This window comes from Budorcas taxicolor, chromosome 6 (assembly GCF_023091745.1).
Source record: "Budorcas taxicolor isolate Tak-1 chromosome 6, Takin1.1, whole genome shotgun sequence".
NCBI classification, from domain to species: Eukaryota; Metazoa; Chordata; class Mammalia; order Artiodactyla; family Bovidae; genus Budorcas; species Budorcas taxicolor.
The window spans coordinates 113,018,213-113,043,485 of NC_068915.1; the positions used below are offsets into that span (position 1 = coordinate 113,018,213).

A 25,273-nucleotide genomic window follows, 5' to 3' on the forward strand; every position below is an offset into this window, starting at 1 on the left:
CTTCAGCTGCCTTACCTTCTCTCGCCTACCTCCTAGAGCCACTGCTTTGCGTCCCCACATCGTCCTGGGGGACCTTCGTTGGATGAGTACCGACTTGTGCACCTGCTTCAGGTGGTGTCCCGAATTGAATGTACTGTTTAATTGATGATCCGCCTGGCATCTTGAGATCCAAAGATGTTAAAAGAATTTTGGAAGATGTTTTGAGAGTCAGCTGGAAAAGTTTAGCAAGTAAAACATAGAAAATCTTTGCTTTGATTTATGTAGTTTTTATAATTCAGAAAAGATGGTATGGTAAGGAAGATTTTAGAAAGCGGCAGAAGCCATATGACTGTGTGCATGGTCAGTCGTGTCCAGCTCTTTCTGACCCCGTGGACTGAAGCCTGCAAGGCTCCTCTGTCCATGGAATTTCCAGGGAAGAATACTGGCGTGGGTTATCATTTCCTACTCTAGAGGATCTTCCCGACCCAGAGATCAAACCCACATCTCTTGTGTCTCCTGTGTTGGCAGGTGGATTCTGTACCACCGTGCCACCTGGGAAGCCCGGAATATAGTAACCTAGTGACGCATTAATCTGGTAACATCGTCCTGTGGTGGATTTAAACTTGTATGTAACATCTAATGTGTAATTCTAGATGAAATGCAGGAAGCTGAGTCTTAAATTTTTGGTAAGGAATGTCTGTCTTTCTGGCTTGATGGTCTTACTAGAAATAACTGTTCATACATTTTTTTAAAAGTCATTTTTGGTAGCCCTCTGATTATCTACCAAGATTCATATAAAAGCTGATCCAATGAGATTTACCTATTACTGTTAGTTTTCATTTTCTAGTGGCATAAATCAATCAAAACTCTAGCATAAAGAATATTATGACTAAATAAAGCCATTATGTTAGTTTGACATGTTGAAAGTGTTAATCTAGTGGGAAAAGCTATTAAAAGAGTGGCATGTATCACAAGTGATCAGAGTCAAAGGGGAATGGTTCATTTGGATTTTTTTTCAAAAGATCAATAATTTATATCTATACATAATGCTCCCTTTTTTTCTCTCTTGTTTTTGTAGGTTCTGCTGGAGACTTACATTTGGCCTCGATGTGAAATTAAAGTAGAAAATCGTATCTACATGTATGTTAATATCAGGATGTTGATTCATTGGTCATGCCTGCAGAGTGAAATTCAGTTGTAGACGGCTGACTGCCAGCAGAAATAAATGCTTACCCTAGATGTCCAGCATCTCTCCTTTTTACTGGAGTGAAAATCCCCTCCAGACACCAACACAACGTCACTGCAGAAAATGCTTCGCATTTTAAGGATGTCAGCCACCTAAGTTCATGCGCCCTGTCTGTACAGTTGCTGTGGACGGTTTACCATCTGAAAGCTCCTCCAGCTCTTACCCAGGCCCCGTCTCTGTCTCTGAAATGTCTCTGCTTCATGCTCTGGGTCCCGTGCAGACCTGGCTGGGACAAGAGCTGGAAAAATGTGGCATTGATGCCATGATTTATACTCGATACGTCCTCAGTCTTCTGCTGCATGACAGCTGTGACTACGACCTGCAGGAACAGGTATTTGCGTTCTGTAAATGTTCTGTGAAAGCTCACGATTGTGTCTGCGTGTGTGCATTTTTCCTCCCGAGAGTGCTTTCGTACTCCGGAGCAGGTAGACGGCTGTGGTCCAGAAACTTTTAAGCTGACGAGCCAAGTCACCGAGCACACCGTCTGGTGCGGTCACTGTCTCTGAGACTTTCTCCATGTTCTGGCAGACTCTGGATCTTGTCACGGACGGTAGTAGTTAGGTGACCTATTGCCTTGGAGTAGCACTGCTCCAGAATGTTGGTTTAGGAAAATGAGACATGATTACAAGTTTTAATCATTGTGTCTATTAACACTCCTTAACGTTTCAAACTTTAATATTTCATCTCCAACAGTGACGATAAGCTGCTTATTAATCCAAGTGTGTGTGTTTTGAATCAGGAGACTTAAAATTTTGATAAAGCATATAACCTTGAATACTCAGTGGATATAAATTTGAGCAAACTCTGGGAGATAGTGGAGGACAAAGGAGCCTGGCATGCTGCAGTCCATGGAGTCACAAAGAGTTGGACCCAACTTTGCGACTGAACGATAACAAAAGCACCTTAAATGAGCCATTATACATATTACTTGACTTAGGTGCCTAGGTGAATAAAGCAAACAAATCTGTGTTCTTGACAAAGATCTCAACTTTGGTCTCACTCACCAGGAGAAGCTGTTGAGCGCGAGGCTTGCTGAAAGGGAAGCAGAGCTCTCAGCACCGGGCGGGTGGTTTCTGAGTGACTGCGGGGCACAGATTTCACCTGAAAGGGAGTGACTGGGACTTCCCTGGTGCTCTGGTGGCTAGGACTCTGTGCTTCCATTGCAGGGGCCACAGGTTCAATCCCTGGTTGGGGAACTAAGATCCCACATGTGGCGAGGTGCAGACAAGCCGAAAAAGAGAGTTGACTGTTTTGTGGGCAGTTTTTAGTCGTTGTTTTAAACCATTGTTAGGAACACTGAAAGCAGGAGCAGAATTTCATTGACAGAAGAAACTGGCTTTGATGTTCCGAACCCCAGAGGAGTCTTATAAACACAGGGGGTTTCACAGCAAGCCCGACACTTGCCACGCGTTAGTTGCGCAAAGTGTTCTTCACTGCGGGTGTTGTCTCGTTCTTTCTACATTTTCCTTGCTTCCAGATTGGTTACTGGCCTATCTGGTGACAACTGGGTCAAGTAAGGTTTTGAAGGATTTGACATGTAAAAACCTAATCATCAGAAAATGTGTTATTTTGGTGGTCAATAGTTTGTATAATTTTCTTGCCAAAGCTCTATTATTTTCCATCATCTTTCCAGTAACTATAAATATACTTTTTTAGGGGCAAGCAAAATGTTAAATCTACCAAATAGACTAGAGATCTGTTCAAGAAAGTTAGAAATACTAAGGGAACATTTCATGCAAAGGTGAGCACAATAAAGGGCAGAAACGGTATGATTCTAACAAAAGCAGAAGGTATTACGATGTGGCAAGAATACACAGAAGAACTGTACCAAAATGGTCTTAATGACCTGGGTAACTGTGATAGTGTGATCACTCACCTAGAGCCAGACATCCTGGAATGTGAAGTCAAGTGGGCCTTAGGAAGCATGACTATGAACAAAGCTAGTGGAGATGATGAAATTCCAGCTGAGCAATTTTAAATCCTAAAAGATGATGCTGTGAAAGTGCTGCACTCAATATGCCAGCAAATTTGGAAACCTGGCAGTGGCCACAGGACTGGAAAAGATCAGTTTTCATCCCAGTCCCAAAAAGCACTGCACAATTGTACATATTTCACATGCTAACAAGGTAATGCTCAAAATCCTTCAAGCTAGGCTTCAACAGTATGTGAACCAAGAACTTCCGGATGTACAAACTTGATTTAAAAAAGGCAGAGGAACCAGAGATTAAATTGCCAACATCTGTTGGATCATAGAAAAAAACTAGATAATTCCAGAGAAACATCTACTTCTGCTTCATTGACTTCACTAAAGCCTTTGACTGTATAGATCACAACAAACTGTGGAAAATTCTTAAAGAGATGGGAATACCAGACCACCTTACTTGCCTCCTGAGAAACTTGTATGTAGGTCAAGAAGCAACAGGCAGAACCAGACATAGAACGACAGACTGGACAGACTGGTTCATAATTAGGAAAGGAGTACATCGTGGCTATATATTGTCACCCTACTTATTTAACTTGTATGCAGAGTACATCATGCAAAACGCTGGGCTGGATGAAGCACAAGCTGGAATCAAGATTGCTGGGAGAAATATCAGTAACCCCAGATGACACCACCCTTATGGCAGAAAGTGAAGAGGAACTAAAGAGCCTCTTGATGAAAGTGAAAGAGGAGAGTGAAAAAGCTGGCTTAAAACTCAATATTCAGAAAACTAAAATCATGGCATCTGGTCCTATCACTTCATGACAAATAGATGGGGAAACAGTGAGAGACTTTATATTCTTGGGCTCCAGAATCACTGCAGATGGTGACTGCAGCCATGAAATTAAAAGCCGCTTGTTCCTTGGGAGAAAAAGCTATGACAAACCTAGGCAGCACATTAAAAAGCAGAGACATTGCTTTGCTGACAAAGGTCCGTCTAGTCAAAGCTGTGGTTTTTTCAGTAGGCATGTAGGTGAGAGTTGGACCATCAAAAAGGCTGAGCACCAAAGAATTGATGCTTTCTAACAATGGTGTTGAAGACTCTCGAGAGTCCCTTGTATGGCAAGGAGATCAAACCAGTCAATTCTAAAGGAAATTAACCCTGAATATTCATTGGTAGGACTGATGCTGATGCTGAAGCTCCAATACTTTGGCCACTTGATATGAAGAATCAGCTTACTGGAAAAGACCCTGATGCTGGGAAAGATTGAAGGCAGGAGAAGGGGCTGACAGAGAATGATATGGTTGGATGACATTATCGACTCAATGGACATGAGTTTGGGCAAACTCCTGGAGACAGTGAAGAACAGGGAAGCCTGGCGTGCTGCTGTCCGTAGAGTCACAAATAGTCAGAACTGACTGAGCGACTGAACAATGAGCAACAACCAAAGTACAAGAATTATTATTTCCAGAAATGAGAAAGGTGTTTCTGTTAACTCAGAAATCATATACTTCAGTTGTAAATATATGCTCATATGAAACAAGTCAGAAGTATTTAAGTGTTAGATGCTATAGGACATTGAAAGGGGAAAACGCGTAGGACTGCTGCTGAGATTCCAGTTGAACACTTACGTGATCAGACTTGTTTGTGAACCCCTGAGTTCGTTCTTCGCTGTAGGGAGCTGGGGCCAGGGGTCCTGGCTGCTGTCAGCGCGCTCCGTGTTTGCGCCTCCCTGTTCTGGTTCATGTTTAGGACACAGGACAGATAAAGTCCAGTGGAAACAGAGCATGCCTAGAATCACAAGGAGAATCCACTGGGAACCAGAAGGATCCTGAAACCCTTTTCTGCTCATCCCAGGCTAGCACAGTGCCAATAAGTCTCATGCTGATGGGGAAGGTCATATTGGAAATGCCCTTTCATAGGAGGGGACGCAAGGGTCAGCCAGCCCCTCGGTAACTTTTCCGAGCCTCAAGGAGGAGGAGGATATGCTCAGAGTTAGGGCAGGGAGCCACGGAAGGCGCTGAGCTGACCTCCTGTGGCTCAGACTGCGGCCAGGTGTGCTCGGAAGCCCGCTGTAGGCGAGGAGGTGTGCCACCTCCCTGGTCCCTGAGTCACACCCAGGGTGGCCTCACTGCCCGCCCCCCCCACACACACACCCCCATCCATTGGATGTCAGATGACTCCACTTTGGGGATGTTTGTTTCCTCACATCTTTTCTCACCCCTCAGTCCTTGAATTAGCCTGACCTTGAAAATGACTAGTTTTAAGGTCATGGCTTCAACTACTGGCCTTATTTGTCATAATCAATTCTTGGTTTTTCCCAGTTTTGGTTAAAAGAAATAGAGAGCTCCTGAGGTCTAAGAAACAGGTCTGTACTTGTCCCAGCATCCCTGGACCACGGGGTAGGAAGTGCAGCCGATCAGGCCCTCACGTAGGTCGAGGCTGACAGGCAGCCACAGTTAAGTGTGAGCCTCTGATCTGGGCGGGGCTGGGAGTACCGCTGTGGCATCAGCTGATGCCTGTGTAGTCCTGGACAGCAACCGCCTTCTCATATGTAGACACTGTAGTTGGGTCACAGCAATTTTACTTCCACATAGTTTTCTTCCGTTTTTTTTCCTTTTTGGTTAAGATTACCATATTCAGATAAACGTATGCTTAGATAAACCAGGTATTCACTATAAACTGCTTTTAGCTGTAAATATAAAGCACTTTTCTAATCCATCCTTCAAGGCCCAGGTCACCTTTCTCTGTGAATGCACTTCTGACAGCTCCTGACGAAAACGATGTTGTCGTCTTCCAAACCTGAGCGTATTTCTGCTCTTCATTATGGTTATTTGAATGTGTCTCTCCCAGTAATTTATAAAATGTTTAATGGCAGAAATGATATAATCATCTTAAAATTTTTTAACTTATTTTTTGAAATAATTTGAAACATCAGAAGAATTAGAAGAATAGGGCAAAGAATTTCAGTCACCCCCTTACTGCTAACATTTCCCCACTTTTGCTTATTTCTCCCCTCTCCTTTTGATGCCCATCTCTCTTACATGAACCAGCATATTCTTTGTTGATTGCCACAGGGCAGTTGTAAAATCGAGGAAATTTAACTCCAGCACATTATGACCTAGTATGCTGTTGATGTTCAGCGATGTCCTCCATTGTAATCTTTTTCCTTGCCTAGGGTCACGTGTTGACTTTCGGGGTCGCGTCTCTGTATAATTTCTTTTAATGTGGAATGGTTCCTCATCTTTCCTTTGTGTCTCATGACGCTGCCGTCTGAAGCGTACAGGCCAGTTATCTTGCAGAGTGTCCCCTGTTATGGGTGCGTCTGCTTCCTCCCGTTTCGAGTCCGCTCATGCCTCGGGGCAGTGGCATTGCTCAGGCGGGGAGCTTCCTTCTTGGTGCGTCCCGGCGGACAGCACACGACACCAGCCTGTCTCGCTCTGGCGGACGCTGACTTTGGCTCCGCTGCTGGCCGCCAGGTTTCTGCACAACGAAGCTGAGCACCTCGCTGTGTGGTTTCCAGATCGCCTGTCCAAGGGAGACTTTATGAGCTCACCACCAGGGATGGCTGCCACCTGGATCTGTTGTCACTCTGACGGTCACAAAATGGTGATTCTTTTCCTGACTCAGTTATGCCCTGCTCCTTCAGTCGTCGATGTCCTGCTTGCAAGTGCCTTCATCTTGTTGGCGTTCGTGTTCCTGTGTGTAGAGAGCGGACCGCAGGCCAGGCGCAGTGCCGCCAGCCGCTTCCCGCCACGCCTTGAACTGCTTTACTTATTAAAAGAGGGTCTTTGTTTTTTTACCTGTTTAGTTTGGCGTTTATTTGGTTTGTCTTAGCCTCAGTCTTTCTTTGACCACCATATTTAAAAAGAAACCTTCCCTTCTCAGTCTTTTCTCCCTTATTTTCCTTCATAACACTTGTTTAACCAGTGAACTTGCTCAGTTGTGTCCAACTCTTTGCGACCCCATGGACTGTAGCCCACCAGGCTCTTCCATCCATGAAAATTTCCAGGCAAGAGTACTGGAATGGGTTGCCATTTCCTTCTCCAGGGGATCTTCCTGACCCAGGGATCGAACCCAGGTCTCCCGCATTACAGGCAGACGCTTTGCCGTCCGAGCCACCAGGGAAGCCCATGACACTTGTTGCTGCCCAGAATTGTGGGATTGTTTGCCGTGTTTTCTGTCTATCTGTAAGCCTCCTCCGCCGGGATATACAGTTCATGGAGTTAGGGACCTTGCCTGCCGTGTCTTTTGCTGTATTCGTAGCCCTGAAGACAATTCATGGGATGTAGGAGAGGCTCAGATGTTTATTAAAGAAATGAACAGACGTGTGCTTCTTTCTCAGGCGTGTGACTTGTGTGTGGGTGGTGGGGGGAGCATGGTGGAGGTGAGTGCAGAGGCTGTAGCTGCACACTGGGGCCTGTCCTTCAGAGAAGTTACTGAAGTTTCTTCCCTCCTCACCGCTGCCATCTCTCCCATCTTGAAGTGTACACATTTCCGTGGTACTGTGCACATTCATAATGTTGTGCAGCCATCATCCGTCTCCGAACCCTTTTCATCTCATAAAATGGAAGCTTTATAAAATTTCCCCTCCCCCCAGCCCCAGGCAACCACCGTCCTATCGGTTGGCCAAAAGGTTTGTTGACGGATTTTCCCCAAAAAATGTTAATGTAAACCCGAGTGAACTTTTTGGCCAACCCAGTGCTTTCTGTCTTTATGATTTTTGACTGCTCTTAAGTAAGTAAGTAAGTAAAGTTGCTCAGTCGTGTCCAGCTCTTTGCAACCCCAAGGACCGTAGCCTACCAGGCTCCTCCCTCCATGGGATTCTCCAGGCAAGAGTACTGGAGTGGGTCACCATTTCCTTCTCCAGGGGATCTTCCCAACCCAGGGATCGAACCTGGGTCTGCCGCATTCCAGGCAGGCGCTTTAACCTCTGAGCCACCAGGGAAGCCCCTCTTAAGGACCTCTTATCAGTGGAATTGTACGATATTCGCTTGTTTTTTTGTGACTTCTTTCACCGTGCAGCACGTCTTCAGGGTTCATCCGTATTGCAGCAGGTGTCAGAATTTCCTTCCTTTTTAAAGCCGAGTAGTAGTCTATCATATGGATATGCCGCATTTTGCTTAGCCATCCATCCAACAGTGGACACTCGGGTTTCTCGCATGTGTAAGCTGCTATGAGCAGTACTGTTGTATGAACACAGGTGGGCAAATATCTCATCAAGACGCTGCGTTCAGCTTTGAGAGGTGTTGTCCGGAAGTGGAACTGCTGGACCTGTGGTTATTCTGCTTTTACGTGAGCTGCACTCTGGTGCACTCCCACCGGTAGTGAATAGGGTTCCATTTCTCCACATCCTTGCCAACGCTTGTTCTGTCCTGTCGGTTTGTTAGTTTCTCACAGTAGTCATCCTAATCGGCGTCTTGCAGTTTCACTTACACTCTCCCTGATGAGTGATGACGTTGAGCATCTCTTCACATGTTTATTGGCCGTTTACATGTATCTTTTTTGGAGACTCTCGAGTCTTTTCCCCATTTTTGAATCTCTCCTGGTGGTTGTTGAGTTTTAGATATTCTCTACAGGTTTTGGATACTAACCCCTTACCAGATATGTGATTTGTGGCTATTTCCCCCTCCTTCTGTGGGGTTTGCCTTTTCACTCTGTTCATAGTGTCTTTCATTGCACTAAATTTAAAAAACCTCATGAGCCCAGTTTGTTTTTTCTTTTGTTTCCTGTGTCTTTGGTGTCATATCCAAGAAATCTTTGCCCAACATTTCTAAGTTTTAGCTTTTACGTATAGGTCTTTGATCCATTTTGAATGGACTTTTATGTATGTTGTGTGTTAAGAGTCAAAGTTCCTTCTTTTGCATGTGGATACCTAGTTTTCCCAGCATCATTTGTTGACAAGACTGCCCTTTCCTCGTTGAATGGCCTTGACACCCTTGTGAAAAACATTTTGAGGATGACCGTAAGGGTGTGTTACTTGGCTGTCTGTTCTAGTCATTGGTCTGTATGTCTGTCTTTATACCAGTACCTCACTGTCTCGATTTCTGTCGCTTTGTCACAGTTTCTTGTCTCTTTTTTGGCCGCTCCATGTACCATGTGGGATCTTAGTTCGCTGACCAGGGATAAAGCTCCAGCCATCTGCATTGGAAGTACAGAAGACCACTGGACTACCAGGAGAGCCCCAGTTTCAGTTTCTTTTAAATCCCTTAATTGTATCTTCTGCCTCAGAGTCCATCATTCTACAAATGTAGCTGGATTTTTGCATTTTCTGTTTTTGCCTACAGGTTAAGAAAGAAGAATCCTAGTACTAATTGCTTGTTGAGATGGATCATTTCTGTATTCAGCAGAACTTGTTTGTTCTTTTAGCCCACTTGTAAAGTACTTTGCGGTATATCCCTGTTAGCTTAGCATTTTATGGCTTGGAAAGGCTGGTATTTGCAGTGTTTTCCTTTACCATAATCCGTAACGATAGCCACCGACCCATCCTACGTTCCTCAGGCTTCTTGCTGCATATACTGTATTTCAACAACCATTCACTTAACAGACATTAAATTAACTTGATACATGAGGAGTAGGAGTTAGTAATAGTGGTGGGTGCACAAGTTCATGTCCGAAAACTCCCTCAGATACCATAGTAAAAAGGGTGGGGTTTTTTCAGTAAAATCTTTTCATGCAATAGAGAAAATGGTCTGAGTAGAAATACTGCATCTAGTGCACATGTATAGGCTTTTACTCACCACGTGAGTGCCCATCAATGCTGGGCATTGATGGCGGCAGGATGGTGGAGATGACTGGGGATGGGCCCTGGGAGACAGCTTCCAGGCTAGGGGTCCCTGCTGTGCTCTGACTGCAGAGTCTGGGGCAGAACAGCCTTGAAAGGAGACAAACGAGTGGTCACAGAGGCAGGAGGGCCTGATGCTGGGAGCCAGGGGGGTGCTGTGAGGGGAGGGAGGAGACTGGCCTGGGAAAGGTGAGCAGGAAGCCAGTTCGCAAGAACCTGTCATTGTGCTCCACTGGGGGATTGGTATTTTAGTCCCAGAGACAAGAAGACCCGCTGCTGTATTTAGTCAGCAGTGCCAAATGGCAGCATTGTGGTGGGTGAGCTGGGTTGGGCAACTGAAAGCAGGAAGACCAATGAGGAACATGTTGGCTGATGACCTAGTAGGAAAAATGGATGTACTTAAGGTGCCATTATGCTCATTTAATTTGTGCTACTCACTTAGAGGCAATTTACAGTTCCTTTGAGCTGTTAGAAGTGAATTTATTACTGAGGTCTCTCTTCAAATTCTAACTGCATCTTTCATTCACACGCAGTCAAAAATCTGGCATACGTTGGCTTAATTGGGAAGGAATGTCATATATCTAGAAGTCCAGAATCACAACCGCCCCTGCCTGGTTCAGCAGAGCTTCCCTGGGTATCCTCAGGGTGTCTGCTTGGCCCCCTCTCCCCGGCCCTGCCTCCCCCATAAGCTTGGTTCTGCAGCTACTCTCTGGGGCTGGAGGGCATAAGAAGGTGAGCATCACGTTTGGCCAACGTCCTGTCCACCTGCTATGGTTTTTCTAGTGGTCATTATAGATGTGCAAATTGGACCATAAAGAAAGCTGAGCACCGAATAATTGATGCTTTTGAGCTGTAGTGGTGGAGAAGACTCTTGAGAATCCCATGGACAGCAAGGCGATCCAACCAGTCCATCCTAAAGGAAATCAGTCCTGAATATTCATTGGAAGGACTGATGTTGAAGCTGAAACTCCAATACTTTGGCCACCTGATGCGAAGAGCTGACTCATTTGAAAAGACCCTGATGCTGGGAAAGATTGAAGGAAGGAGGAGAAGGGGACGACAGAGGATGAGATGGTTGAATGGCATCACTGACTCAATAGACATGAGTTTGAGTAACCTCCGGGAGTTGGTGATGGACAGGGAGGCCTGGCGTGCTGCAGTCCAGGGGGTCGCAAAGAGTCGGACAGGACTAAGCGACTGAACTGAACCACACGCTCCAGAGGGTGTGGTTCCTGCATTCCCAGCAGAAACCTTCGGGGCAAGGGAGGTGCTTTATTTGAACTGCTCACTTCTGATTGGTCACATGCCTTTCCCTCAGCCAATCCTATGGCAGGATGCGTGAAACGTGCTGATTGCTATTCAGCCAATCAGGGCCCAGAGCTGGGAGAAGCGTTAGTCCCATTCAGGCGCTGTTGGTTCTGGTGTTCCAGGACTGCTAAGGGGAAGGAGTGGGCGGCGACAGCAGACGTCACTGATCCCAGCTGTATTTCAGAATGTTGTGTTCTTTTTCTTCCTCCAGCTCTCAATTGCCTTTGTGGTAGATGACAGCTAGACAAAGTCAATCAAAACTCTAGCCTTAAGTTCCCTCGCTATAGTGTCCGGAGAAGTACCATAATAGGTTCTCAGCCATAGCTTCTTTAGGGACTTGATAATTGCGTTTTATCTTCGAGGTTATGACTTTGAAAAATCATAACTTGATTTAGTGAATTCATTGTTGATCAGTCGCTCAGTCGTGTGCGGTTCTTCGGCGGCCTCATGCACTGCAGCGTGCCAGGCCTTACTGAGTTTACCTAGTGCATATTCCGCACACGCTTAATGTTCTATGTTCATGTCTAAGTGGACTTTTAATGAGTTTGCAGCATAGAAACTATAACAGTAGAAGTATAGAGATTTTTTTATACTGTGTTCTTTTAAAACCTGATTGCTAGTTTAATTCTAAAGGTTAATAAGTCATAATACATTCACACAGTACATGAAGCCCGAAAGTAGGAAAAGGGAGCTCTCAAATATAGTAAATGGAAAGAGCAGAATACATAACAGGTATCACATATGCTAGTGTGTGTATAGCTTTGCCTATCGACTTGGTGCTATTTCTTCATGAATTCAGCCTAAAGTCACAAGGCAAAATAGCACTTAAATGAAAATTTGTAATAAGGTAGACTCACTCTAACAGCTAACGGTGCTTGAGTCACGGTTAATGTCAGGTTGCGTCATTATGTTAGAAGTTAAAACAAGAAGCAAAACTTCCATTCCCAAACAAATCTGCACTGGGTGTGTTGTGCAGTTCCAGCAGCATCTTTCACGCCTTAACACGGTGCAGAGGAAAATGTCTTATCTTGGAATCTGTGTAACGGTTCAGTGCAAAGCTCCCACTTCACTTTCACTTGGGAGTGATTGATCTGCAATGTGATAACATGTTGAAAAGGCACATATCAAGAGAGGAAGCGAGCAGAATTTTATAAATGCCTTCTAAGCAACAAATAGTTACCATTAAACCCATGCCTGTTGGTTAATACCCCTATTCGGCAGTATCTATTTGTGTGAAAAGACATTTTCAAAGATGAGATACATAAAATCTTACAAATCAGCATTAACAGGACAGTTAGGTAAGGGGAAAAAAAGTCATCAGGTTGGAAAGGAAAAACAAAAACTCTTTCTAATGACATGATATAGTGTTATAATAGAAAATCCTAAGGAAGGAAATTAGAAAAGTTCCATTTACAGTAGAATCAAAAAGAATTAAATTACTAGGAATAAGTTTAACAAAAGAAGTCAAGACTTGCACAGTATAAGTTACAAACATCATTGACAGAAATCAAAGAAAACCTGATAAATAGAAAAGCATTCCATGTTCATAGTCAGAAAACTTAGTATCTGTAAAGTCTCATTGCTCCCTAAACTGATCTGCAGGTTCAAGGCAACCCCTGTCGGAATCCCAGCTGCCTTCGTTGGAGAAATTGGCAAGCCGATCCTGAAATTCGTGCAAAATGCAAGGGACCCAGAATAGCCAAAAGAATTTTAAAAAGAACAAAGTTGGAGGACTCACACTTCCAATTTTAAAACCTACTGCACGGCCCCTATAAGCAAGACGGTTTGTTCCTGGCCTACATGTGACTGGCTGTACATAACGGAACTGAGTTCAAAAATAAACCTTTGTAATTTCCAACTAGACCCTTCAGTGGGGAAAGAAATGCCTTCAGTAAAAGGTGCTGGGACAACAGGGCGACCATGTGTAAAGAACGAAGTTGGACTCTGGTCTCATACCACATATAAATATTAACTCAAAATGGGCTACAGGCTTAAATGTAAGAAATGAAACTGTAAAACTTAGGAGAAAACATAAATCTTCATGACTTGGGTTAGGCAGTGATTCTCTAGATAAGGTACCAAAGCACAAACAGCCAAAGAGGACATCAGTAAATTGCCTTGATCACAGTGAAAAGTTTTATACGTAAAAGGACATCATCAAGAAAGTGAATGGACAAGCCTGGTGTCTCTTCAGAAGGTTGAACCCTAGAGTTAACTATGTGACCCAGCAGTTCCGCTCCTAGATATAGCCCCAGCAAGACTGGAAATACATGTCCATAGGAAAACTTGTATTTGAGTGTTCATAGCTGTATTATTCACAGTAGCCAAAAGATGAGAAGAATTCAATGTCCCTCAGTGGATGAATGGGTAAACGAAATACGGTACATCCATGCACTGAAACATTAGTCATAAAAGACGATGAAGTACTGGTAATACGCCACAACATGCATGAGCCTTCCAAGTATTACACTGAGCAAGAGAAACCAGGCGGGAAAAGAAGTCGATTGTGTAATTTCATTTATACGAAGTACCCAGCACAGGAAAATCCATAGAGACAGCAGGTTAGTAGTTACCAGTGAGCTGGGGGAGAAAGGAAATGGGACGTGACTGCTGGGGGGGCGCAGGGCTTCCAATTGGGGTGATGGAAAATGTGTTAAAATAATGATTTCACCTTACCCTGTGAATTATACCAAAACCCCCTGAATTGTATATTTAAAATTGTATATTTTAAAAGTAAATTGTCTGTGGTATGTGACAGACAAAGCAAGTACCAGACACTTGTTCTAGGTGAAGCTATAGGAACTCTTTTCGTTTCTCTAGTCTTGACTTACAAATTTTCCATTACAACAACAACAACAACAACTTTTGACTGTTCAGGGAGTCTGCCCTAATTACAAGAAAAATTGTGGACCCCTCTTCCTGCTCACCAAGAGTCAGGCTCCTTGGTGGTCTCTCTGTACATTTCTTTCAGACATTTGAATGCACATTAACAGGTGTGTGTGTGTCCTTGAACCAAAAATGAAATCCTACTGTTGTATGAACTACTTCTCTTCTGTACATTGGGAATAGCTTCTCATGTCAATAGGTGTGTTCATAATCTCCTTAACGGCTGTGTCTTACTGCCTGGTCAGTTATAACTTTTTCACGAAGTCCTCCTCTCTTGACATTTAACTTGTTTGTCCATGTTTGCTGTTGAGAACTATATGATGAACATCACTATAGCAAGATCTGTGCACATTTTGGTGATTTTTTTTTTTTTTAGGCTAAATTTCCAGAAGTAGAGTTATTGATCAGAAGTACATATATGTGTTTAAGATATTGGATGTGTATTGTCAAACTGCCCTCCAGGAGGACTGTGTGTCCATGTGAATTTTGAAAGTTCCTCTGCCTATGAAAACTTTTATTTGGACCTTTAAATGTGTTATTAATCCTGCTGAGCTTAAATATGGCTTCAGTAGAGAAACGTGTTCATAATGCTCGGTAACGGGAAAGCCAGTCTCAGCAACTGAAACAGAAAGGAGCCCTGTTCTGAGTAATTACACAGACCTTTTCTGCCTTTGTTTTATACACCGTGAGCAGCAGAGCCAGATTACGACGGCTCTCCGCCTTCAGAAGCTTTGGCTCTACTTGGTCATGGGTCCATTCCCATCCTGTGAAAGGACAAGCTCTATCTCCAGAAGATATCACTGATAAGAAATGTCAGTGTCAGGCTTCAGCTGTCATGTAGCCAAACGTTAGATAAGCGGGAACAGACTGAGAGCTCTCACTTGGCCATCAGGCACATTTTCCCTTGGCAAATGGAATCAACACCTCTCAGGCAGAAAAGGGTTTTTGGGTTCATGAGATCATCAGACGTGCCCAAGAAATTACGTTAAAAGTATGTTAATTACGATGAGTATGGAGAGAAGGGTCCTCCCACTCTTTACCTGGTGTTAGAAAAGTAATTTTTATATATTTGATCAAAGTAAAGACTAGATAGACAGTTGATGGTATATGAATTTGATCCTTAAAGATCTTTTGAATTAATTATTATTGTGCTTTTCTTTCTTTATTCCAGCTCATTCATTAATTCATATCCATTTCCTGAGGGCTTACTCTAGGCCAGATAGTCTTTGGAGTAGTTTTCTTAATTTGCCTTAGTCTTTCTTTCTAATCTTTTTTTTTCCCCCTAACTCTTCTTGTATGTCCATTGGTTTTAATAGTAACTTACCAAATGAAAGGCAGAGTGAAGTAGCCGAGCAATTAAAAATATTCAAGTCCCAGTTTAGAGAAGTGAAGTAAACCTATTGAAATATTATGTAGCCAAAGAATTTGTAGTAACATGCAGGTAATGTTTACAATATAAGTTAAGTGCAAAATTATACAGATAGTGTGAATTCAATCATGTTTTTTTCTTTTTTTTAAGTGTGTGAAAATTGTTCTAATTTTCACTGGTGGTAGAATCATGGGAGATTTGCTTTCTTCCTATTTTTCAAATTTTCCTTAGTTTTTATAACAGGCATATATAATCAAGGGGAAAATAAGCTAAGAATACTAACATAGAATATTTTATATCTGTTGCTTTCTGGACTGCAAGATATAGAAATAGGAATGAACCATCCAACTGTTAAATGTCAAATTCTATTAGTAAGGGACTTCCCTGGCTGTCCAGGGATTAGGACTTTGCCCTTCCACTGCAGGGGGCCATGGGTTTGGAGATCCTGCATGTCACCTGGCATGGCCAAAAAAAATAAGCTAGTAATATGAACACTTGCTATTGACAGGTGGGAAGTACGGAAAAGAGGACATTTGTGTGTATGATTTTTTATATGAATGGCTGAGTTATTAGCATTTCCTACAAACATAAATGGGTGAGATTTATTGAGATCATAAATCCTAAATAATAATCTAATAGTAATCTCAGTGCTGCTGCTAAGTCGCGTCTGACTCTATGCGACCCCATAGATGGAAGCCCACCAGGCTCCCCCGTCCCTGGGATTCTCCAGGCAAGGAACACTGGAGTGGGGTGCCATTTCCTTCTCCAATGCATGAAAGTGAAAGGGAAGTCGATCAGTCGTGTTCTACTCTTAGCCACCCCATTGACTGCAGCCTACCAGGCTCCTCCATCCATGGGATTTTCCAGGCAAGAGTACTGGAGTGGGGTGCCATTGCATTCTCTGAGTAATCTCAGTAATAGGTATTAAAATGATGGATTATCCTGAATAGTCTGGTTGATTACTGTTCTGATTGACAGCGTTCTATGGCTTGATAATATAATTTATCAATATAATGTAATCATAAAATAATATTATTATAATTGATTAATGTGTACCAACTTGTGAATGAAGATATTTGTAGAGGGAATGTGTGTGTAAGTCTGTGGGAAATAATAAGTGTTTGAAACTTTATGTTGATCACTGAAACTGGCCTTAATTTTATTTCAGGAGAATGACATCTTCCTGGGCTGGGAAAAAGGAGCTTATAAGAAATGGGGAAAGAGTAAGAAAAAGTGCTCAGATCTAACTCTCGAAGAAATGAAAAAACAGGCTGCTGTCCAGTGTCTTCGATCTGCTTCTGATGAAGTGAGTTTACATTTGGTTTCTAATGCTCGGGAGAAAAAGGGGGGAGGTGTTTCTTAAAACTTTATAAATAATACATCTTGACCAAAAAAAAAAACTTAGAAAAATAAAGTACTCATCTTACCACTGTTAACGTAAATATTATCATGTTTTCCTTTGTAGCATCTTTCTGTATGTACTGAGTTTTCTATGATGTGTTTTTTTTTTTTTAAGTACTATTGTGATTAGGGAATACCTCATTCTATATCTTTTCCCCACTCAACATATATTTCACTTTGTTATCGCATTACCTTTTAGCGGCTAAGTTACATTATCCAGTAATATTCCAGTAGCCATCTGGTATGCTCTTTGTTACTGGATGTTTAGCTTGCTCTTAATTTTTTGTTACACTGTCTAGAATATTTTCATGTGTGCTGTTTCCATGTCTCTATTATTTCCTTTGGATACGTTGCTAAAAATGTGATAACGACTCTAACATTTAAGATCACTATATTTGCTTGATTCATAACTTTTTGGTTGTTTTACTGTAGGATGGTGTTATTGCTCTTTTAACATTTCATGTGAAATATTTCTCCTGTCCTTCAGCAACCTGAAATAGAATCATTTTAGAGTATAATCGCCTATTTGAATTCGTGCTACGAATTCTTACTTTATTGCTCATTATAAGATGTAATCTCTAAGATCATAACTACTTAGAAAATTGTTTTGCTTTTACCACGCTATTTGACCTAGGCGCTTTAGGTGCCTTTATAATACAGAGTTAAAGTGAGAAGATTCCTACAGCGTGTCTATTATAGAGAGGCTTCTGGGCTTCAGAAACTTCCTCCCTAAATTATCTCGTGGTCTGATGTTGGGGTAGCCAGCTTCGCTGCACTTGATAATCCGCATATTCTGTCTGACTGCCGCCTACCATACGTGTCTTTCCAAGCTTGTTCAGCACTCCCCAGCTGTGTGTTCTTGTGCCACTCGGAGCGGTCTGTGGGAGCCTTGTCTGTGCGTTCCCGTCTTCCCTTCTCAGCTGGGTTGGGACTTTGGCATTCCCCTGCTTTGCATCTTCTGGCGCCAGTAGACGGGAAGGTACTGACTGTCTCTCGAGCTGAGTGAACCCCAATCTCTGAAGGAAGAGTTCTGCGTTCACCCTGTCCTCCTCTTTCCTCTCCCTCCCCGCTTCGACTTAGTTAACTTCAGGTTTCTTGAAGCTGTGGCCTCATAGACTGTGGCCTAGGAGGTAGGAAATTGCCGCTCAGGTGGCTGTCTTAGGAACCTTTTTGTTACAGAGCGAAGAAACGTAATGAACCTCGTTTAAGACAAAGTGGACATACTCGTGAAGGAGGCAAGGGTCTCTCACTGAAAATGCCGCCGCCTGAGCTGGGAGCCCAGTGACTGACAGGCAGAGTTACTGTGTCTAATGGCCTACAGAATCTCATCTGCTCCGCTCCCTGTTTCGGGGTCATTCCTCCTCTACCTGAAGTCTGGTACCCAAGCCCGTTCAGTTAGAGGGAGAATCCGATTGGCTGGACTCGGGCCAGTTGTCCACCTTTGGTTTGAAAATCTGCATCAGGGGGACAGAGCCGCCTGGAGCAGGGGCTGAGTGATAGGAAGTCCTCAGAGAAAAGGGGTGGTTGGACAGTTACCCAAAAAGTGTTTCCTGTGTGACCCTGAAGGGGGTAGTAGATTGGGAAAGGAATTCAGAGTTTTAAAAGGAATTCAAAATGCAGATGGCTTTTAAAAGTGAGAGGTTAGTTCAGGTAAGTCCTCTGGGCAAAATCCAAAGACGCTACTGCTGAGTCATGGCTGGGAGGAAAATCTGAGTAGGGAGTTTCAATCTGGGAAAGGATCTTATTTCTGCTTTGGACCAAAGTTGCTGAGAAATGACTCTAGCCTTTAACTCATGGTGAAGTGGAGCAAAAGATAGGAGCTGAGGTCAGTGGGAGAAGGGGGAGTAGACACAGCTGATGTGCAGGACAGAACCCTGTCCTCCTGCAGCGAGGAGCCGGTGGGGCGTTGGGGGTGCCCACGGGAGCTCGAGGTCAGGCAGAGAAAACAGTGCTTTAGCACTGTTGCTTTAGCCTGGCTGTCGAAGGTGGGGTTTTTGTTTTCAAAACCAATGAAGCACATATGTCTTCTTTCCTTCTCCTTGTATTAAAAACTGTTGCATTGCTTTTTGCTAACAAGGTTTTTTCTTTGTTTGTTCTCAAATGAAAGTTGGCTGAGGAAGTGGACGTGCCAGGCATTCACCAGGAGCTTGGTGTAGGCCGTTTGCAAGTCCCCTGGTTTTTCTTTCTAGAATCTGCCTCACTGAAAAGAAGAGAGCAGAGAAGGCCCTGTGTGGGGAGTTTCCGCACAGACGTCTTCTATTTCGGCCACAGTGTCTGTTGTAGCGGGTGTGTTGTTCCTTCCCCAAGTACTGAGGACGGTGATATTTGCGGTTCTGCGCTTTGCTCGCTCCCACGCGGGTCTAATACCAGCTTCACGCCCTTCTCCGTGCAACTCTGTGTGGTCACTGCAAGCTGATGAGAGCCAGAGCCACTGAAAAGCTTACTGTCTGATCGATTGCAGTGTTAGTGACGTAATCGTGAGACAGGGACGTAGGTGATGCTCTCGCTCTGTTAGGTAGGTAGATAGGTAGCGGTGACGTCACGTGTTACATGTGAGATGAGTTCTTGTTTCTTGCCTGTGTGCAAATGTGACCACTGCAGCTGCAGCGCTGGCTGTTCCTGTAAAAGCACGCACCATCTTCAGACTCTCAACTGCATCGTGGTTTACGCAGAACGGCGGCCTTCTCTGACTGCACTTTGCATCCCTGTGATGTGATGCTTGTCCTCATTTAATCCTGGCATCAGGGTGTACCCACGCTAGAGCAGGCCCCTGGACCTGCTCTGCTGTGTAGGCATCTGAGAAGAGTTTAAAGCCGTATGCAAGTTCAGTCATGTCAGAACTATGTACGTTGGTTGCGGTTTGGCCGCACCATGAAGATGCGTGAGCTCCTCCAGGGGACCCTGCTCTGTAATGGACCTTGTTGTTTGTCAGGTCCATCCTGAAACTGCCTTTGCTACACTCTTCATTCACACATGCAGAGAACATGGAATTCTGGGTACTCATTGTTGTCTATAACATTTTGCATTCGCTTCGAGTGCAGCTGGTCCCTGGGCCGTAGAGAGGAATGGAGCTGTGACGCGGTGATGGCCACTGGACGTCCCCCAGTGGGCATCTCTCACACGGGATGTCAGCCTGAGCTGCTGTGGACAAGGGCACGTGCCTGCTGTGGTTAAGTGGACGTGGACCCCCTTTCCCCCTTTGAAGAACATAAAACAGAAAGTTGAACTGTGCCAGTGATTGTTTCTTGAATCCTCAGGTTTGCTTGGTTTTGTTTTCTCTCTGCAGAGTTAGAGCTTTTCGTATCGTTTGGTTTTGTCTTTAATGATTATATTTCTGTTTCATTTTTATTGAGCTACTTAAAACTGAATCAAAGCTAGTATTTCATCTCCCATTTGGGGAATCATGAGGAAATACCAAGGGAACATTTCATGCAAAGATGGGCTCGATAAAGGACAGAAATGGTATGGACCTAACAGAAGCAGAAGATATTAAGAAGAGGTGGCAAGAATACACAGAAGAACTGTACAAAAAGGATCTTCACGACCTGGATAATCACGATGGTGTGATCACTCATCTAGAGCCAGACATCCTGGAATGTGAAGTCAAGTGGGCCTTAGAAAGCATCACTACAAACAAAGCTAGTGGAGGTGATGGAATTCCAGTAGAGCTATTTCAAATCCTGGAAGATGATGCTGTGAAAGCGCTGTACTCAATATCCCAGCAAATTTGGAAAACTCAGCAGTGGCCACAGGACTGGAAAAGGTCAGTTTTCATTCCAGTCCCTAAGAAAGGCAATGCCAAAGAATGCTCAAACTACCACACAATTGCTCTCATCTCACACGCTAGTAAAGTAATGCTCAAAATTCTGCAAGCCAGGCTTCAGCAGTACGTGAGCTGTGAACTTCCTGATGTTCAAGCTGGTTTTAGAAAAGGCAGAGGAACCAGAGATCAAATTGCCAACATCCGCTGGATCATCAGTAAAGCAAGAGAGTTCCAGAAAAACATCTATTTCTGGTTTATTGACTATGCCAAAGCCTTTGACTGTGTGGATCACAATAAACTGTGGAACATTCTGAAAGAGATGGGAATACCAAACCACCTGACCTGCCTCTTGAGAAATCTGTATGCAGGTCAGGAAGCAACAGTTGGAACTGGACATGGAACAACAGACTGGTTCCAAATAGGAAAAGGAGTACGTCAAGGCTGTATATTGTCACCCTGCTTCTTTAACTTCTATGCAGAGTACATCATGAGAAACGCTGGACTGGAAGAAACACAAGCTGGAATCAAGATTGCCAGGAGAAATATCAATAACCTCAGATATGCAGATGACACCACCCTTATGACAGAAAGTGAAGAGGAACTCAAAAGCCTCTTGATGAAAGTGAAAGAGGAGAGTGAAAAAGTTGGCTTAAAGCTCAACATTCAGTAAATGAAGATCATGGCATCTGGTCCCATCACTCCATGGGAAATAGATGGGGAAACAGTGGAAACAGTGTCAGACTTTATTTTTTTGGGCTCCAAAAGCACTGCAGATGGTGATTGCAGCCATGAAATTAAAAGACGCTTCCTCCTTGGAAGGAAAGTTATGACCAACCTAGATAGTATATTGAAAAGCAGAGACATTACTTTGCCGACTAAGGTCTGTCCAGTCAAGGCTATGGTTTTTCCTGTGGTCATGTATGGATGTGGGAGTTGGACTGTGAAGAAGGTTGAGTGCCGTAGAATTGATGCTTTTGAACTGTGGTGTTGCAGAAGACTCTTGAGAGTCTCTTGGACTGCAAGGAGATCCAACCAGTCCATTCTGAAGGAGATCAGCCCTGGGATTTCTTTGGAAGGGATGATGCTAAAGCTGAAGCTCCAGTACTTTGGCCACCTCATGTGCAGAGTTGACTCATTGGAAAAGACTTTGATGCTGGGAGGGATTGGGGGCAGGAGGAGAAGGGGACGACAGAGGATGAGATGGCTGGATGACATCACAGACTCGATGGACGTGAGTCTGAGTGAACTCCGGGAGCTGGTGATGGACAGGGAGGCCTGGCGTGCTGCTATTCATGGGGTCGCAAAGAGTCGGACATGACTGAGCGACTGAACTGAACTGAACTAGGATAGAAGAAACTCAACAAGGGCCCTGTTTGGGGAACAAATAAAATTAGGATGCAATGATCACTTATTGTAAGTTATTTCAGTTAACTTAGTTTTGAAAGTAACAGCATGCTGCTTACCCCAGGTCCCTGCCTCGACCTGGTTATTTAAAGAGAAGAGCCTTGTACAGAAACCGTGTCTTCGGTGCCGTGGAGTCTCATTGCAGTTGCTCATGTTTTCTCAGTGAGCTAAGTTCACCAGCAACGTTCTTTCTGCCAATAAAAGTTCGCAGTACATCTCAAGATTTCACGTATGTATTATTTATATGCTCTACAGAGATGTGTATTAAAAAACACGTAAGATTGTTCATGGTGGTTTACTGTCAGGGTTAATTTTGACCAGGTACATTGTTCCTTTGCCTGCCAGCGTTTGAACCTAATTCATTCTGGATCACCGAGCATCCAATGATAGCTGATACTTACTGAGCCTTCGACATGTGCAAGGCCTGTCTGGGCACTCTGTGTGCCCCGCGAGAGGTGACGCCATGCTCCCTCTACAGGCCAGACCCCCAAGAAGCCAGCGGGTTTTAAAGCTGAGATAGTCCCAGTCTCTGTGTTTCAAAGCCAGCCCTACCCACGGAAGCCCAGGCCTTATCTCCTTGGGCAGAGATGGAGCTGGGCCTTCAAGGAAGCCTATAGGCCCTTATGAGGGCTCCGGCTTTTCCTCGGAGAAGCCTCGAATGTTGGAGAGCTTGGAGCAGAGGAGTAATGCGACTGGACTTGCCTGCTGATAGCATGCTGCTGGCTGCTACATGAAGAGTGCAGGGGCCGGGTGAGGCCGGGGAGGCTGCCGGGCAGAGGTGGACCCAGAAAGCAGGCGAGAGGCTATTATAGGCGTCCAGAAGGCCCACGACGGTAAGGCCTGGTTGGATTCTAAATATATTCAGAAGCAGAGCTGACAAGCTCGGGTTTGGGGTGGAGCCGTGGCCCCCAGCCTTTTTGGCACCAGGGAACGGTTTAGCGGAAGACAGTTTTTCCCCCTGATGGGATGCAGGGCAGGGGGAATGGTTCAGGCCGTCCTGTGAGCCACGGGAAGGGCAGATGAAGCTTCGCCCCCCACCGCCACCTCCTGCTGTGTGGCCCCAGCCCCGGGGGGTGCAACCCCTGCAAGGAGGGCAGAATCAAGGAAGACAGCCCTGAGCGACTGCAGGAGTGGACGCTTCCCTTACCAAGGAAAGGGAGTTCGGGAAGGAACACTAGCTCTGAGCGGACGGGTATGAATTAAGCCTTGAATGTGAGGTGCCTGGGAGCGAGCCGGCAGAGATCTTGAAAACGCAATTGGGTACGCGTGTCGGGTGCAGGGGCTGGTGGTCTGGGGCGGGAGATCACGTAACAGCCCACCTGTTGCTGGTCTGGCCGGGGACTGAGTCTGTGGTCTCGCACGTCTCCAGGGGCTGAGCCGGCTGCTGGCAGAGGGAGACGCTGGGGAGTGCCGTCCTGGGGATGCCGGGTCTTCTTCTCTCTTTAGGAAAAGGGGGGGGTGGTGTTTATAGGAAATTCCTGAACTCTTAAGTGCTCTAAGCGAGGGTGTGAAAAAGGAAACAAATGGGAGGTGCCCCCCTAACCATCTGAGAGTGAGGGCATGAAAAGAGGCGTAGGGGGGCTACGGTGTGTAGCCCAGAGCAGTGTTGAGCCCCTGTGGACGCGGCCGGGGAAACACGGAGCTGTGAGCAGGGCTTGAGCCCCCACCTCCCCTCCCTGAGCACGCCCTCTCTGTCTCTCTGTGTGGGTACCACCACTCAGAACCACGTCGTGACCACGTGTCCGGCTGCTTCGTGTGGCACCGCCTATGTGACACTCACCACGTGCTCGTGTGACTCCCCGGCCACCGGAAGGCCTGAGTCTGTGAGCCCTGGTGTACGCTCTGGGCGCGCTCCTTGCTCTCCCGTCTGTTTCTTCCTGAACGGTGCTGTGGGCCAGGCTGGGCCCCGCTGGGCGGCCCCGTGCCGGCCCTGTGTGAGGGGTCAGCCCGTTGCCGCCCACGGAGCGGGCACCGGACCATCCGGGCTTGCCCTCCTGGCTTGTCCGGTGCCTCCGCAGGGCCGGCCCGGAGCCGAGACCCTCTCTGCACAAGGCTGAGGCTCTGCTGATGGCAGATGGAGCCAGGAGTCAGCACCCCCAGAGGACAGGTGTCGCCCCTGCCAGTGTCTTGCCGAGGCGTCCCCGCAGACCCGTGGGGCGAGTGCCCGAGACCCGGTCCCCAGAGCACACAGCGAGCGGCTTCCCCGTCCCGTCGGTACTTCTGGAGAGGTGAGAGCCAGGCAGGAGTGCAGCAGCCAGCTCCTCTGCGGGAAAGGATGCGATCCCGTGTTGAAACCTGGAGCCTGACGGGCGGGTCCGCGTGGCTCTCCTCCCTGGCTGCCGCAGCTCTGAAGCCCGGGGAGTTCCTCACTGAGGAGGAGGTTGCTGCAGAGGAGAAACAGTCAGCTGGCAAGGTGGCCTCCTGAAAATCCTAAACGGGAGGATGGCAACAAAAGGCTGGGAGAAGGGTGGAAAGGTATAGCTGAGGAAGTCTCCCAGGAAGTAGACCCAAAAATGGAGCAGAGGTAAATAGAAAAGAGGAGTTAGGGCATCAGCACAAGAAGTCAGCTTCCCTGGTGGCTCAGAAAGAACCGCCTGCAGTGCCAGAGACCCAGGTTCAATGCCTAGGCTGGGAAGTGCTCCTTGAGAAGGGAATGGCTACCCAATCCAGCATTCTTGTCTGGAGAATTCTGCTGACAGAGGAGCCTGGTGGGTTACAGTCCATCGCAGAGTCAGACACAGCTGAGCAACTAACACGTATGAAGTCAAAATCCCAGCTATTTGGAAGCAGTGTTCTTACCACTTTCCAGATGTGGAAAGTAAGGCTTCAGTAGGAGCATAACTGACGGGCGGTCATGTGGCTAACCCTGGGGTGGACTTCAGACCCGCATCTGTCTGACTCCACCCGCCAGCCCCTGGTCCTGCGTGGAACAGGCAGTTGAGTGGCCTGCGTGTCACGCCTGTCAGTGAGCACGGTCGGTGTGGGGCTGTCGTCCAGCACTCAGGGGCTGTCCAGTCTAAAAAGGGTCTCTGTAAAAGGTTAGCCTTTGAGATGATTAGCATAGCCACAGAAACCTTTGTGGAGAGGAGGGATAACTAGGCAGGACAGGTCAAGGCCACCTTTGTTTTCTTGATGCTAAAGATTAAAATCCTTAGCTAAGAAGGATGGGAGGAGAGGAGGAAGAAGCACCGTGCTGTGGGGTGGGAGACGA

At 45.6% G+C, this 25,273-nt stretch overlaps 1 protein-coding gene across 2 annotated transcripts in view; it reads left to right on the plus strand.

The window, feature by feature from the left end:
* KIAA0232 (KIAA0232 ortholog) overlaps window positions 1–25,273 on the plus strand; it is an 82,577-nt gene that overhangs the window by 31,397 nt on the left and 25,907 nt on the right. For both annotated transcript variants that reach the window (XM_052641640.1, XM_052641641.1), the window contains exons 2-3: window positions 1,058–1,556; window positions 16,663–16,800. In XM_052641640.1, the coding sequence (XP_052497600.1) occupies window positions 1,326–1,556; window positions 16,663–16,800 (369 nt within the window). In that variant the 5' untranslated portion in view covers window positions 1,058–1,325. The remainder of the gene's footprint in view (window positions 1–1,057; window positions 1,557–16,662; window positions 16,801–25,273) is intronic.